This window comes from Abramis brama (genome assembly GCF_963993115.1).
Source record: "Abramis brama genome assembly, chromosome: 3".
NCBI lineage: Eukaryota > Metazoa > Chordata > Actinopteri > Cypriniformes > Leuciscidae > Abramis > Abramis brama.
In genome coordinates this window covers 49,135,685-49,152,009 of record NC_139965.1, presented here as the reverse complement: position 1 = coordinate 49,152,009, position 16,325 = coordinate 49,135,685, and the positions used below count along the sequence as shown (strand labels likewise).

The window sequence follows — 16,325 nt, the reverse complement described above, 5'->3', positions numbered from 1 at the left end:
TGGCCTGATTGGAGGTAGCTCGCCAAGGGCCGTTCACATATCGCGTCTTTTGCGCGCTCAAGTTCGTTATTTCAAATAATTGAAGCGACGCGCTCATTTTTTCCAGGCGCAACGAGTCAATATGAAGGATGGGGGTGCACTCAAACTACGGGTGTTTTTTTATTCTCCGTAAATAAATCTTCTAGCAGAGCTACAGCAAGCGTTTATCGGTAGTGGAAATCCATTAGCTATTAAAACTTCTCTGTCGTTGTGGAGAGCGCATGGTAGGCTATTGAGAAAGGAGATGTCGTCACGACACAGCGCCCCGCCCTCAGAGACCGCGTCATCCTCCCCTTTCCGCCATTTTGGGAGGATACCCGCCAGCGCCGTTCATTGTTTGTATTGGTAGTAGAGGAGGTTGTCGCACTATTTTAGAATGCCTGGAAAACACTGATGTGTAAAAAAACTGCTCCAGTGTCTCACACGATTGTCGTGGAAACCGTAGCAACCATGTGTTACAGTTTTTTCGTATTTTAAATTTTAAAAGTAAAAAAAAATAAAAAAATTTGTTTGGCATTGGTAGTAAGTTTCTCCCTGTAAGGACCCTTTTCTTTTGCCGCCTTCATCTCCATTTCTTCTTAATTTTCTCGTAATTTCTATTATAATTCCTCGAGCCGTCTTTCCTGCTCCGTCTCTGTATTGCTCTTGCACTGTTGCCCCTGGCAACCGATAGCGTATCCTCCCAAAATGGTGGACGGGCTCAATTCGTCACGTGACCGCAAGCTACCTATGAGTATGTCCTCATTCTCAATAGCAACGACAGACGCCACGGGAAAATCGGACCGAATTTTACTATTAATAATAAAAGATAAGCTAATGTGCATTGTAAATGTCAGTATTTTGTCTTTTTTGAATCATTCTTTTTATAAAAATTATTTAAAGGCTGAAATATGCAAGGTTTATCTTTTTATAAAAACTTTTTTTCAAAACTTTATTTGAACTTGTACATGTTAGTAGATAACATGTTGCAAGACACTCCTTTCAAATTTGGCCATCATTTTTAATGTTACTATTTTAATGTTTATGTAAACAAAAAGTGCATATTGATGGTAAGTTTATTTGTTATTTGCTGGTTTTCGACATAAAACTTGGTGAATTGATTTTATTGTGTATAGTATTAGTAGCCTACTTTTTGAACAGGATTATGTGATAACCATGCTCATTTTGGTCACTACAATCATGAAATTACATTTTCATACCATTTCATCTCTAGTTATGATGCACTATAAAATCAACAATAATTATGTGTTTTTACAGTATAATATTTTTTTTAATGTCAATTAAGGGTGACATATATAGGCCTACAATAACTCGTTTAGGTCTAAAACAGTTAGCATAGTTGTTAATATGAGAGTTATGAGACATTATTTAAGAGATTTAATTATTGCATATAGCTCTCGGCCACTTTCATTTTTAAAAAGTAGCTAAAAAAGGTTGGAGACCCCTAAACCATCCAAGTTAGATTGACCACGAGCTACGAGGTTGTGAAACGAAAGTTTCTGCTCCTATAAAAGCCACAAAGTATAAAAATCAACCTTGTTATTTGCGATCTTCTGGAGAAATACTACACTACCCATAATTTTAAGCAAAACACTGACGTCTCTGATTGGTCGAACTTGAGTCGCGCCGCGGTTACCAAGGCGACGTTTACCGCCCCCGCGAACGGTGATCTGAAGTAAATAAATACCGGTAGTTTATGTGTTTATACTTTGCCTTTTTTCCGTAAGGTTAAAACGTTGTTTTTTTTTTGAGCAGGGAAATAATTTGAATAGGAAATGAAACGTACATATGCCAGTGGTGCCTGTTCATGAAGCTGAAAGTGCGTGTAATAAAATAATATGATGCAAACCAACAAGAATCCTTGCTTTTTCTGCTCATGTTTACATTTTATGTGGGCAGGGCCCCATATTAGTTATTGAAACGGGCCCCCAGATGCTTAAGGCCGCCCCTGGTTGTCATGGTACCAATTATGACTTCGATATGATACCTAAATAAAATATCTCAAAACTACTACTGAACCGATACCACAACAAAAAACTAAAACAGGAAAAGTAATTGAATAATATGACCCACATTTACTAATAAAAATAAATAAATAAATAACAGAAATTTCTCACTTATTCAGCATGTGTCTGCTCTGTTTTTGAGCATTTCCTCCACTTGAGCATTTCTTCCAAAAAAAAAGAAGAACAAATCTCATGCCAGTGTTACCACACAGCCCAATGCTGAGCAACTACTAGTCTATGATACAGCCGAGCCTACCGTTATGCCTATAGATCTTTGCTACATTGGCAATTTAGCTAAAAGCTAAAAGGATAAAGCCAAATTAAATTGTTATTATTGACCTCAATTGCCCTGTCAAAAAGTTCACTTATCACAAAATATTTCACATTTTCTCATTTGACTTTTATTTGAGGGCATGAGCTAAGGGTGGGAAATACAACAAAAATATTTTTTCACAATGTGAGCAATTTCATTTCAGGATCATATATGTCATGATATAGTCATTTAAGTTATTTTATTTTATCTTTGTTATTAATAATAAGATCAAAGATGCACGTAACAAACAATAGGACAAATACAGTAAGCAAAGACGCAAATTAAATCAACAGTGCTTTAAGTTTTTCAGGTACCATAGGTCTATTTAACAGTGACATTCAAAGCATCAGCTAAAATGATTAAATCAAAAGAAAAGCAAGTGATTTTTCTCTTTTTCTTTTGTTGTTTGATTAACATTATAGATACAGACAGTAGCGGGAACAGTTTATTAGGTTACTGTCACTTTAATGCACGGGTCCTATTGACACAGATCACAGATTTTCTCCCAACTGTTTACATTCACTTAAAGGAATAGCTCACCCCAAGATGAAAATTAGCCCATGATTTACTCACCGCGAAGCCACCCTAGGTGTATGACATTCTTCTTTCAGACGGATTCAATCGGAGTTATATTAAAAAATGTCCTGGCTCTTCCAAGCTTTGTAATGGCAGTGAATGGCCTTTTCTGTTTTGAAGTCCATAAAAGTGTGTCTGTCCATCATAAAAGTGCTCCACACGTCTCCGAGGGGTTAATAAAGGCCTTCTGAAGCGAAGCCATGCGTTTGTGTTAGGAAAATACTAGTGCTGGGCGTATGACCAAAAATCCATATCACGGTATTTTTCTAAATTATTCCGGTGATGGTATTTTTTTTTTTTCAAGCATGACTGGGTGTTAACCACATTTTCTACTGATTGAGACAGGAAATACTGCAGTAGATTGACTTAGAATGCCCTGCTATTTTACTGTCATGAGTAGGGATGTTAATGATTAATCGAAAAGCAGGTTCATGCGTGTGCGTGCTGCTCAACCGCAAAACATTTAAAGCGAGCATGCCGGAGTTATGTTTGAGACCCTTTTACACCTTCATCATGACTATAAATTTGCATGTGCATTCGCAGCCTTTTTATTTTGTGCAAATGTAAGTTGTTATATTGTGTTTATTTTGTGTAGGTCTATCTACTGTATACAGTGGGGAGAACAAGTATTTGATACACTGCCGATTTTGCAGGTTTTCCTACTTACAAAGCATGTAGAGGTCTGTAATTTTTATCATAGGTACACTTCAACTGTGAGAGACGGAATCTAAAACAAAAATCCAGAAAATCACATTGTATGATTTTTAAATAATTAATTTGCATTTTATTGCATGACATAAGTATTTGATCACCTACCAACCAGTAAGAATTCCGGCTCTCACAGACCTGTTAGTTTTTCTTTAAGAAGCCCTCCTGTTCTCCACTCATTACCTGTATTAACTGCACCTGTTTGAACTCGTTACCTGTATAAAAGACACCTGTCCACACACTCAATCAAACAGACTCCAACCTCTACACAATGGCCAAGACCAGAGAGCTGTGTAAGGACATCAGGGATAAAATTGTAGACCTGCACAAGGCTGGGATGGGCTACAGGACAATAGGCAAGCAACTTGGTGAGAAGGCAATTAGACAATGGAAGAAGTTCAAGATGACGGTCAATCTCCCTCGGTCTGGGGCACCATGCAAGATCTCACCTCGTGGGTCATCAATGATCATGAGGAAGGTGAGGGATCAGCCCAGAACTACACCGCAGGACCTGGTCAATGACCTGAAGAGAGCTGGGACCACAGTCTCAAAGAAAACCATTAGTAACACACTACGCCGTCATGTATTAAAATCCTGCAGCACACGCAAGGTCCCCCTGCTCAAGCCAGCGCATGTCCAGGCCCATCTGAAGTTTGCCAATGACCATCTGGATGGTCCAGAGGAGGAGTAGGAGAAGGTCATGTGGTCTGATGAGACAAAAATAGAGCTTTTTGGTCTAAACTCCACTCGCCGTGTTTGGAGGAAGAAGAAAGTAAAGTGTGCAGTGATCATCTTCAGCACGCGCAGCTCAAACGGCAATGCACAACTAATAATGATTATGATTGGGACTGTCATATTACATAACATTATAAAGAGAACAATATTGTAATAAAACATTGTGAATTATTTGGGTTTAGTTGCCGTGTTTCATCGCGTTGCTCCACAGCATTAATAATTCTGAATGTCACGTAACTTAGTTCAAGTTCACTTGTGCATTCGCGTCATTTTGTGCAGATATAATTTGTAATATTATGTTTATTTTGTATATATCTGATTAATCTCATATAGGATGTGTTTCTTCAAGTTAAATAACGCGCTAGCAAAGTGCTCCAGTTTACCGGTGTTCATTCAGCGCGCAGCTCAAACAGCAATGCACGAGAAATAATAACTATGATTGGGATATTACATAACATGAGAACACTATTTTATTAAATCGTTATGAATTCACTGGGTTTAGTTGCCGTTAGGGCTAGGAGAAAAAAATCGATTCACCTAGCTATCGCAATTTTTTTTTTTTTTACGATTCAAAAATCTATTATTTTTATTCCAGAATTTATATTAATTCAAATTCAATTGCTTTATTTTTGTCCTTGCTTGTAGATGAGGTTGACAGAAGTTAGCCACTTTCGTTCCAACAGAGGTTGAAATGTCATTATCTATGAGTGTTGAGTGACGTAATATCCCAAGTGGACGCGTGGAAGAGACGTGAGGCTGAAAGCACTGAAAAGCCCTTGCGCTACTCGTATGCTAAGAGAGATATAAGACAATAGAGCTGCACGATTCATCTTTAAAAGACTGATCTCGATTCAAACACCCACGCAATCTTTTTTCAATTCGTCTGTCTATTAAACTTGACAAAATCATATCGCAACATTCAAAGCTGTATTGGCGCTGCCGCTGACCCGGAGAGAGTTGTCATGAAACAGCTTCACAAACAGTCTTTTCAACCTCATAATATCATTATTTATGTGATGCAATTGTTAAAATGATCATAGAAGTACTTGGATAAATGTTCAGATATGAACACTGATGTCTATGATAGCGATCAAAATCAGCTTTTGATAGAAACTTGGTGCTTAAAAAAATGCATTTATTGATTACATTGTTTCGCCACTAAGTGGCTACTTGTAGAATCACAATTCTTTAAAAAAAAAAAAATAATAATAAAAAAAAAAAAAAAATAAAATATATATATATATATATATATATATATATATATATATATATATATATATATATATATATATATATATATATATACAACCCCAAATCAGAAAAAGTTGGGACACTGTACAAATTGTGAATAAAAACAGAATGCAATGATGTGGAAGTTTCAAATTTCAATATTTTATTCAGAATACAACATAGATGACATATCAAATGTTTAAACTGAGAAAATGTATCATTTTAAGGGAAAAATAAGTTGATTTTAAATTTCATGGCATCAACACATCTCAAAAAAGTTGGGACAAGGCCATGTTTACCACTGTGTGGCATCCCCTCTTCTTTTTATAACAGTCTGCAAACTTCTGGGGACTGAGGAGACAAGTTGCTCAAGTTTAGGAATAGGAATGTTGTCCCATTCTTGTCTAATACAGGCTTCTAGTTGCTCAACTGTCTTAGGTCTTCTTTGCCGCATCTTCCTCTTTATGATGCACCAAATGTTTCTATGGGTGATCTGGACTGCAGGCTGGCCATTTCAGTACCCGGATCCTCCTCCTACGCAGCCATCATATTGTAATTGATGCAGTATGTGGTCTGGCATTGTCATGTTGGAAAATGCAAGGTCTTCCCTGAAAGAGACGACGTCTGGATGGGAGCATATGTTGTTCTAGAACTTGGATATACCTTTCAGCATTGATGGTGCCTTTCCAGATGTGTAAGCTGCCCATGCCACACGCACTCATGCAACCCCATACCATCAGAGATGCAGGCTTCTGAACTGAGCGCTGATAACAACTTCGGTTGTCCTTGTCCTCTTTAGTCCGGATGACATGGTGTCCCAGTTTTCCAAAAAGAACTTCAAATTTTGATTCGTCTGACCACAGAACAATTTTCCACTTTGCTACAGTCCATTTTAAATGAGCCTTGGCCCAGAGAAAATGCCTGCGCTTCTGGATCCTGTTTAGATATGGCTTCTTTTTTGACCCATAGAGTTTTAGCCGGCAACGGCGAATGGCACGGTGGATTGTGTTCACCGACAATGTTTTCTGGAAGTATTCCTGAGCCCATGTTGTGATTTCCATTACAGTAGCATTCCTGTATGTGATGCAGTGCCGTCTAAGGACCCGAAGATCACAGGCATCCAGTATGGTTTTCCGGCCTTGACCCTTACGCACAGAGATTGTTCCAGATTCTCTGAATCTTTGGATGATATTATGCACTGTAGATGATGATAACTTCAAACTCTTTGCAATTTTTCTCTGAGAAACTCCTTTCTGATATTGCTCCACTATTTTTCGCCACAGCATTGGGGGAATTGGTGATCCTCTGCCCATCTTGACTTCTGAGAGACACTGCCACTCTGAGAGGCTCTTTTTATACCCAATCATGTTGCCAATTGACCTAATAAGTTGCAAATTGGTCCTCCCGATGTTCCTTATATGTACATTTAACTTTTCCAGCCTCTTATTGCTACCTGTCCCAACTTTTTTGGAATGTGTAGCTCTCATGAAATCCAAAATGAGCCAATATTTGGCATGACATTTCAAAATGTCTCACTTTCAACATTTGATATGTTATCTAAGTTTATGAGATTTGTAAATTATTCCATTCCTTTTTTACTCACAATTTGTACAGTGTCCCAACTTTTTCTGATTTGGGGTTGTATATATTGCAATACGTATCGTATCGGCACCCAAGTATCGTGATGGTATCGAATCGGGAGATGGGTGTATCGTCCCAGCCCTAGTTGCTGTGTTTCAGCGAGTTGTTCCATGAAGAGCAGAAGTACACATGCTGACAAGCACCCATCTGAGGCGATGTTGGTGACACGTTGTATTTATATACGCTGTTATATTTAAACGTTGTCTTTCGTAAAGTACCGGTACTAGTAAAATGAGGAATCATACTGTTTTTAAAAGCAGAGTATTGTGATACCTTTCTAGTACCCGTATATCATGCAACACTAGTTCAGACCTGCTGACTATTCATATTCACTCATATTAAGTCCATCAGCACAAGTGTCCTGTATTTTTTTCTTTGTATGACAGAGCCTTTATAAAGAGTTAAAGTGGCCTATTTTACTATCAGGAGTGAATATAAAAAAACAGTGTAAATGTCAAATGAAGGCCTTGATGACTGTGGTTTAGAGTGCATCAGTCAGGTTCCAGAAGTAAAAACTCCATGCAGTTTCCCCGTAGGGAAAATGATTTTTAACAATAACATAAACCTTTAAAGACAGCCTTACTGTAAGCTACAAGGTTTTTAATCAAATAGGGTTAAGTGTACCCATTAAGCCCACTTTCAACTCTGAAGTCAAATTAAAAAAAGAGAAAATAATATTTTATGCTGCTTATTATTTTAACCAATCCAGTGATTTGTTACTTACCTGGCATTTTTTATTGCATACCAGTCACATTTGGCAATGTTTAGTTAGCCCCACCCATCTCAAGGGACCTCATACAAAGTCACCCCAAAACTTTGGTGTTTCGGGACCCTTTAGAAATCAACACATTTCTGCAATTTTCAGCCATTTCTTTGGTAACTACATTGATATTATGTCAAATAAGAGGTAAATGTATTGTTTTTTGTGTATGAACAAATAGTACTTCATCATTTTATATAATTTTCCTTTAAATGGAAAGATGAGTTTTATTAGCTTGCGTTCAAAGCTAATCTCTATGTCAAACCATTAGCCTTACAGAAAGGCTAGACTGCCAAATAATTAAGCATGTGAACTGCAAACAATAAATGTTTTGTGATTCATTTTACATTAATTTACAAATAAATACATCATAAATTGTTTTGTAGAGAAGATTATTTTCATAAATTAACTTTTTTTTAAGATGGGCTTAAATGGTACAGCGCCACAAAATGCATGCAAACTATACACAATTTAACGCGCCAAATCCTGGGCGGCGCCATTACTCTACACAAATGCACTTCATTTCCGCCGGAAGTGGTTTGCGCAGCGTCTGCCGGTGTAAACACAGCGATTACGATGCTAGCTTGGGAACACGGTTCTACTACTTTGACTGGAGATGGTGTTACTCTCCCCCACCCAAATTCAGTGCAGAACTGGGAGGATAACATGACGACGTGGCCCAGCATAACGTACAGCAAGATTTGCTCCTACTTCGTGCAATCCATGGCAATAGATGGAAAAGCAATGGACAATCTGAAAGCCTCCAAGGCATATCAATTCTGCACAGCAACAAAGTCGGTTGTGTCATGTCATACAAACATGATCGTTTTGTTTATCTGAAAGCAAATGTAGAGCCTAGCCAGTGTTTGAACAATGCGTGGCATAATGCTTGGGTGCTGGTAACTGAAGCTGGAGAAGTCAAAACTGCGGGATGTACGTGTGTTGCTGGACCAGGGAGATCTTGTTCCCACTCAGCTGCGATCCTGTGGAAGGTAACTATATTATTTGACCATTGTAGCCTAGGCCTATGTCTTTTTTATTGTTGGTATCCGAACTACATCATTGGCTACTTTGCTAGAGTGCAAAGTGTGTGTGTGCCATGATTAGGGATGGGAATCGAGCAGAGAGAGAGACCCGGTCGCGCGCGCGCACACTCTGTCTTCGGAGCTGGCGAAAGTGTAAACAAGACTTCACCGTCTTAATAAGTTGCCTTATCTTCTCTGAAAATCGTTCCGGACATTCAGCTGACATAAAACAACACTTTAATTAAACGAAAAAAACTATCCAGTGATGAAATGTTTTCTGTGTTGACAGAAATCTTGGGTGTCCATGTCCTAACTGCTGGGATAATCACACAACGCGCATGACACGTCCAATTCGCGAACTAATGACTCATTTGAACCGATTCATTTTAATGAATGGTTAAAACAACTGATCCAACAGTGAACTCAAGAGACGTCTGAATCAGTGCATAACTAATCAGTAACACTTTACAATAAAGTTCTATTTATTACATAAAAAGTACAGTTTGCTTACTCAAGCTTAAGCTTTAAAATAAATAAAACCACTTGTTTTTTTGAAAAGCATATGACTACATTTTTCCACAGTGCTATCAAGAATCGATAAGAGAATCGTTAAAGAATCGGATCGATAAGCAGAATCGTCAGTGGCATTGATATTGATAAAATCTTATCAATTCCCATCCCTAGCCATGATGATAATAATAATAACGCATTTTCTTCATAAAGTGCATTTCTGCAAGCCCAATGTTCTGTATATTCATTGTAGGCTATGTGTGCAATGTATTACATCATATGACGTGTGCAGTGAACCCATTATAATATCTATGCACTGTTTTTACTATATCTCTCTAGGTAGAAAATGCTGTGAGACGGGAAAACCGGGCGTGCCTGCACAGACGGACAGAACCAGTGGAATGCTGGGTCTAAAAGAAATGCTGGTCAGAGGAAGATGAAGTATGTGCACTTCAAACGACACAACAGGAAGGATCTCTACCAGCTGCCACCAACTTCACAGCCATCCTCTACCACTCCAGAACCGGCACAGGAGGTGACACTCTTTAGGACTCATGAAGAGTGGAGGAAGAATGCACTTGCCTCACCAATGGCAGAACTTTTCAATTGCCCTGGGAATAGCCTCCTGCAGCTCTGCTTTAATGCTAATACCTCCTCCATCACTGAGCCAACACCATGTCCACACCTCCATCTCCTAACCCATGATGAGCACCACACACCACTGGCTTGTGTAAAATGCAGAACCTTCTATGATGAATACATTAACATGTCCACAGCCCAGCTTGAGGAGATTGAGAAGGTTACAAAAGCACAGAGCAAAGAACAGGTCTGGCATGATGTGCGGAGAGTGCGCGTCACAGCGAGCACGGCTAGAAAGGTGCCCATTCGCTCAACCACGGTGCCTGACAAGTTTTTGTCAGAACACTTACACCCATCCTTCCGTGGCAATGCCGCAACCCGTCAAGGAGCGGAGGGGGAGGAACTTGCAAGGGACTATTTGGAAACTCTGGGCAACAGCATTGAAACCAAAGGCTTAGTGGTGTGCGAAAAGGAACCGTGGCTTGCAGCATCTCCCGATGGAGTGATAAACAAAGACAATCTGTTGGAGATCAAATCACCTGTGATGGGAAACAAGTCACTTGCAGAATTTTTGGCAACAAAGAAAGGCTGCAATGGTCCAAAAGGCTACTACATGCAGGTACAAATTGGGATGCACTGCACAGGGCTTCAGCACTCCAAGTTGGTGATCTGGAACAAAACTGAGCACCTAGAAATCGAAGTACCCTACGACCAAGTCTTTGTCCAGGGGCATATCACAAGGCTGCGCACATTCTACTTTGCCCACATGCTCCCAAAAATTGTTGATGATTTTGTTGAGGGAAGGTTACAGTTCTGCAGTAAATATCTCAGCATTTTAAAACTAAAATAAACTACATTACATTATCTCTTTATGCTGTGTAATATATAGGCTTGGGTATCGAGTATCGAGTATCGATTGGAACCGGGACTAGCTTTGCGATTTTCCCGGAATCGTTCAAAAGTTTAAATTTCGATTCCTAGTTTCGATTCCCAGTCTGCCGACCGGAAGAAGAAACCGCTGTTAGGGGCTGTTTACACCTGGTCACTTCATGCGTTTTCTCAGATTGGATAGCTATCTGATTAATCAAAACGATTCCATTTACACCTGGTCACATAAATGTGTTTTTGCGAAACGGATTTAAATCCGATCTTCAATTCCCGCGCTATATGCAGATTGTGCACGTCACTGAAAGCAACAGATATGAGCTGCATTTTATTGATCATCAGCTAATTTCAAAATCAAAGACCGCAATAAGAGAGAGTGACAACAGCCCTGGTAAGATCATTTCTTTCTTTACTTTTAATGATGATGATTATGTGTTAAGCGTCTGCGACTTACTTTCACTTTACTTTGCGATAGTTTGCACGTTGGCTTAATGAACAGATGCTCAGCTTCTCATCTGCGGTGACGCGCGCGTGTTCCAGTATCGTGACATCTGGCTATTACATTACATAGCCTATAACACGCTCTCACACGTTTATTTATTTATTTTTTTTGCATTTTTGGGAGGAGGACAATTTACATATGTGGTTTCAACAACCAGATGCATTTACACTTGTCCAGTTTCGTCTGGAATGCGGCCCAGGCCACCTCCTGAAGTGGTTTGAGCGATCGGATTAATTTTACTCACGTTCCCCTATTAACTCACAGTGCCTCATAAAATGTATTCAGAGCAAACAACCCTGACGTTAAACTTTAAAAACGTACTTATATGATGTTTTCTTATTCTTCGGTATCTTGCAAGTTACAACCATATTCTCTCGTCCTCTGCTCGTTCGTTTGAAAACTGCGCGCGATGCCGGCGAACGTAAAATAAATAAATAAATAAATGATGAAAACACATTTACACATGAGTGTAAACAACCTTATTTAGCCTATTTTACCTGATAGCCCATTTAGGTCAGACTATTTCCTTCAGAAAGACCGTTGGTTAGCTAGCTCATTTAAAATATCCTAAAAAAATTGTTTAAAATAGATTTGATATTTATATTGTACTGTAGTTGAAAACAGCCCTGTGAGAAATTCATAGTAAAGTTCATAAAAAGTAAAAAATTCATAGAATTAAAATTGATCTAAACTTTTTTGACCCTACCTCTTAAAAGAATCGGAATCGAGAATCGTTAAGAACCGGAATCGAAACAAGGAATTGGAATCGGAATCGGAATCGTTCAAATTCAAACGATACCCAACCCTAGTAATATATCAGTGTGCCTGTACTGTTTGAGTGAAAATAAAGTTTGATGTTATTTCATTTCATTTCGTTTAATTATTGCACTGAACTACGATCATGAATGATAGGCCTTATGTTCCTTAGAGTGCTACAATTTCTTTTAACACAGTTCATCATTCATAGTAAGCTCATACTGTACATAAATAACACTGGATGAATTAATTGTTTTGAGGAAACTAAACAAATGGCTTCAATGAAAGATTGCGTGTTTAATCCTAACAGGTATTAAAAAGTAAAATACAAAAGCAGCCCACACAATTACATTACTATGAAAATATTCATATATAATATAAAAAAATACGATGCATGCAGTATTTGTTGTGTTTATCTGTATTTAATGAACAACATGGCTGGGTGTTGGTAGACAGGGACGCAAGGCAAGATTCTAAACCTCATGAGGCATGATCAGTGGACTCTTCAGGTTAACTAGGCTAGCACATATGGTTAAGATTAGGGATGTCCCGATACCGATACTGGCATCGGGGATCGGGCCGATACTGTCCTCATATACTCGTACTCGCACTCATAAAAATTTGCCGATACCACGTACATTTTGCAAAACGAAACTGGCTGCCGCAAGTGCTTTGTGGAGGTGAACTGAGGCATAGGAAAGTATAATGTCGGCGGTTTGGGCTCATTTCACAGGGTTCGTAAAAGGTGCGTGTGTATAGTAACATAGCTGTGGTGCGCGAGCTGATAAGAGGAAAAACGCGCAGTGGATTAAGTGCGCAACGGCTCATCAGTGGAAAGTTTGTTCAGTCGGATGTCAATGGCAAAGAAAATAAAACGAGGCATGTAGCTTATTAACGTTAACTGACGAGAGAGAGAGAGCGAGCGAGCGCACTTCTGTTGAATGCTCTTGATTGCTGATCGTTCACTCAGCACATGTTATTTGGATGAAAAACTAAATCGTATATGTAAGTAAAGTAAAACATGAACTGTTACCTGATTTAAGTATAACGAGTGGTTCCCTACATTATTACAGGACATGTGCAGGTCAAGAAGTTCCATGAACGCAAACATCCGAAGCGCGCGCCCCGCAAACCAGCGTCTCAGCGTGCGAATACTGAATTAAATTGTCTTTAACATCTTGCGCTTGTATGGACGAATTCACACAAAATTAGGTAAAAACGCCCGTCTTGGCGAGTATCCTATAGTAAACAAAGTCGGTTATATCTCAAATGAACGTAGCCATGTTCAAATGCGGTCCGTGCGTTCGGTCTTAAAGGGGCAGCAGTTTGATAATCCTGCTTCTGTGTTTTAATGTTAATCAAACAAAGGACAAAGAAATACTCACTGCTCTTGACTAAATTGGCTACCCTTTTCAACTTTACAAAAATATCTATCTATATATAATTTATACAGTAATGAATATGCTTTTTTCACATTTGATTACTTTATTCAAATTTCTGTACCTGTTAGATCTACCCTAAAAACTCTAAAAACACTGTTTATTTCATTTGTAGCCTTTCTTTGTTCTATTGTATTTATTTGTCCTATTTGTAATTCGATTGTTTGTTCTTATTTTGTCATTGACTGCTTACTTGTTTTAAATTCACATTAATTAGGATGGTAGTTTTTGTTGTAGTATCAAGATTGGATTAAATAATTGATATTTCACTGGTTTTGACAAACATTTGAACATTTGAATTTGATGAACAAATTAAGCCAACTAATATGATTTATATTATTTTGGTTTATCTACTAATACATTTAAAAATTACAAATGCAGTGAAAATTCAGGTATCGGTTACGGTATCGGTATCGGCGAGTACCAAAAATCAAAGTATCGGTATCGGACTCGTTCTGCAAAAAGTGGTATCGGGACATCCCTAGTAAAGATGTTGTCCAGTTTCGGTGCCATGCTGATGGGAACGGTCTGGGATAAAATCTTAAAGACCTTCAGTCTCTGGATTGCTCTTTCCACGTGTATGCGGACATTGGCTACCTCATTGGTCAACTGATTGCGCCTGTAGGTGAATGCAGGGATGTTCAAACTGACCCTTCTCTCATCAAGCAAGTCTTGAATGGTGAACCCACGGTCCGCCATGACCTCATCACCAGCCCTCAGATAGTCTAGGAACCCACTGTCCATGGTGATAAACTTATCGCTGCTTCTGCCAGCATAGGCATCAGATATAAACATGATTTGCCCATTAGGGGCCACAGCGACGAGATATTTCACAGTTTTGCGTGATTTGTACTGGCTGAAAGTGTCACTCCTTGAGTCGTGGTTTGTGGCTCTCTGCATGGCACTTTCGGCACAGTCAATGATGCAGGTGGTTCGAGGGTAGTTCCTCTGAAACGACAAGGGCATGGTGGCACGAATGGTCTCTCTTGGAAGCCAGGGGATCAGGACTTTGAACTGTTCACCCATCACGTCAATCCAGTGACTAATCACAATGCTTGCCATGGATGTAGACACACTGAAGCGGTGAGCAATATCTCCTAATATTAGGTATAGTTTTATCAAAGTCATCAGGATTTGGTCAACAACAAGAAGGGTAATTGATGGCTTACTGAAAGGCAACAACACCCTCACCAGGGTGAAAAATTTAACCATACGCACCCCTGTATACAGCCGGGACCTAACATCATCAATGACCGTAGTGCTAGTCACAGTAGGACCCATTTCTGCCTCGCACTGTGTGGCCTTGTCTACTTTAACAGACTGTGTTGTTGAACAGTACATGTGGTCAGTATGTGATGGATCCTCCCATTGGGTCTGGGCATCTCGAAATTTTGGTGTAGCAGGCTCGGCCTCACAGACAGGCTGACAGGTTTCAGGAGCATCTAAAAAGGGGAAGAGAAAACATGGATGGAGCAAAATTAATGCAGGCATAGAGTCCTCTCACTACAAACATCACAATGGCAAAATTTGTACTACAACATTACACGCACACGCACACACACACACAATCATCATCATCACAACAGCCTGCCACCTTGCATTGTATTTATGATGTAGACTAAGGAACACGCAGGCACACACACACAGACACACACACACAATTAATGATGTAGCTATCGTGGGCATTGTTTGTCCCATCTCCAAAACAATCAACTGCCTTAGCAAAATACCAGTAGCAATGTTAGTGTATGACAACTTCTTCATAATTAACAGTATTGTCAGCTTCATAGCTAAAGATGCTGAACTTACCCTCAGATTCAAGTCTGCGTTTCTTTATCTGGGGGGAGGCAGTGGTCCGCTGGGTGTGTTGACGCCTCTTTGGCTGGGGAGGGCGATTGTATCCCAACCACAACTCTGGGAAAGGATTATCCTTAGTTGGTTTTTGGTCAACAAAGTGATAGGAACAAACAAAAACGTTGCGGGGTGGTTTCTTAAAATTCAATGCCTTCAGCCAGGTCCTTGATTCCGAGTCGGTATCAGGCTTGCGAAAAAGTGTAAACAATGGAGCGCATGGACATTGCCTCTTCGTAGCTGGTTTGTGGTCGTAGCACTCTCTGTCTAACCACTCGTTCAGGTGCTTTCTCGAGTTTTTGCAACCAACTACCGCACACGTCGTTCCCAAACCACTTTTCTTCATGTTGTAATTGTTTAACGTTATATCCTCTTTGTGACTGCGATATCAGTGCTTTGTCGGCACAACGGAGCTAGCTAGCGAAACAAACCCAGCCCGCCAGAACGGAAGTGGTCACCCAGTGGGCCCCCAATGCCGGGTTATTGAGCCCCCAATGCCGGGTTATTGAGCCCTAACTCGGCTTTCTTCCCAAGATATGGTCACTTCCTGTGGAACTTTGATCGGGCATAACTTCAGAGTCAAGACGACCTAAGGCTCCAGACTCCCGGTGTGGGGGGCCCACTAGGAGACCCCCCCAAACCCCTGAGTCTGGAGCCCCAACTCTGCTTCCACTTTTGACCAGGCATAACTCGGGAGCCAAGCCGGCTTAAAGTGTAAATTGCAGGTTAAATTTTTCACGAAGATAATGTAATGTGTTTATTAAACATAC

The 16,325-nt window shown here is 39.7% G+C and overlaps 1 protein-coding gene and 1 long non-coding RNA gene across 4 annotated transcripts in view; both read left to right on the top strand.

Moving 5' to 3' along the window:
• LOC311079649 overlaps positions 1-16,325 on the top strand; it is a 30,674-nt gene that overhangs the window by 1,115 nt on the left and 13,234 nt on the right. The window lies entirely within an intron of this gene.
• Positions 5,696-15,143, top strand: LOC311079648 (uncharacterized protein). Of its 3 annotated transcripts, XM_084109262.1 has the most exons (3): positions 5,696-9,000; positions 9,883-11,000; positions 12,319-15,143. In XM_084109262.1, exon 2 carries the CDS (start codon positions 9,980-9,982, stop codon positions 10,970-10,972), a length of 993 nt encoding a protein of 330 aa, XP_083965388.1. In that variant the 5' UTR covers positions 5,696-9,000; positions 9,883-9,979; the 3' UTR covers positions 10,973-11,000; positions 12,319-15,143. The 3 variants fall into 3 exon arrangements, with proteins under 3 accessions (XP_083965388.1, XP_083965386.1, XP_083965387.1); XM_084109260.1 differs by having other exon boundaries at positions 9,883-15,143; XM_084109261.1 differs by having other exon boundaries at positions 5,696-11,000.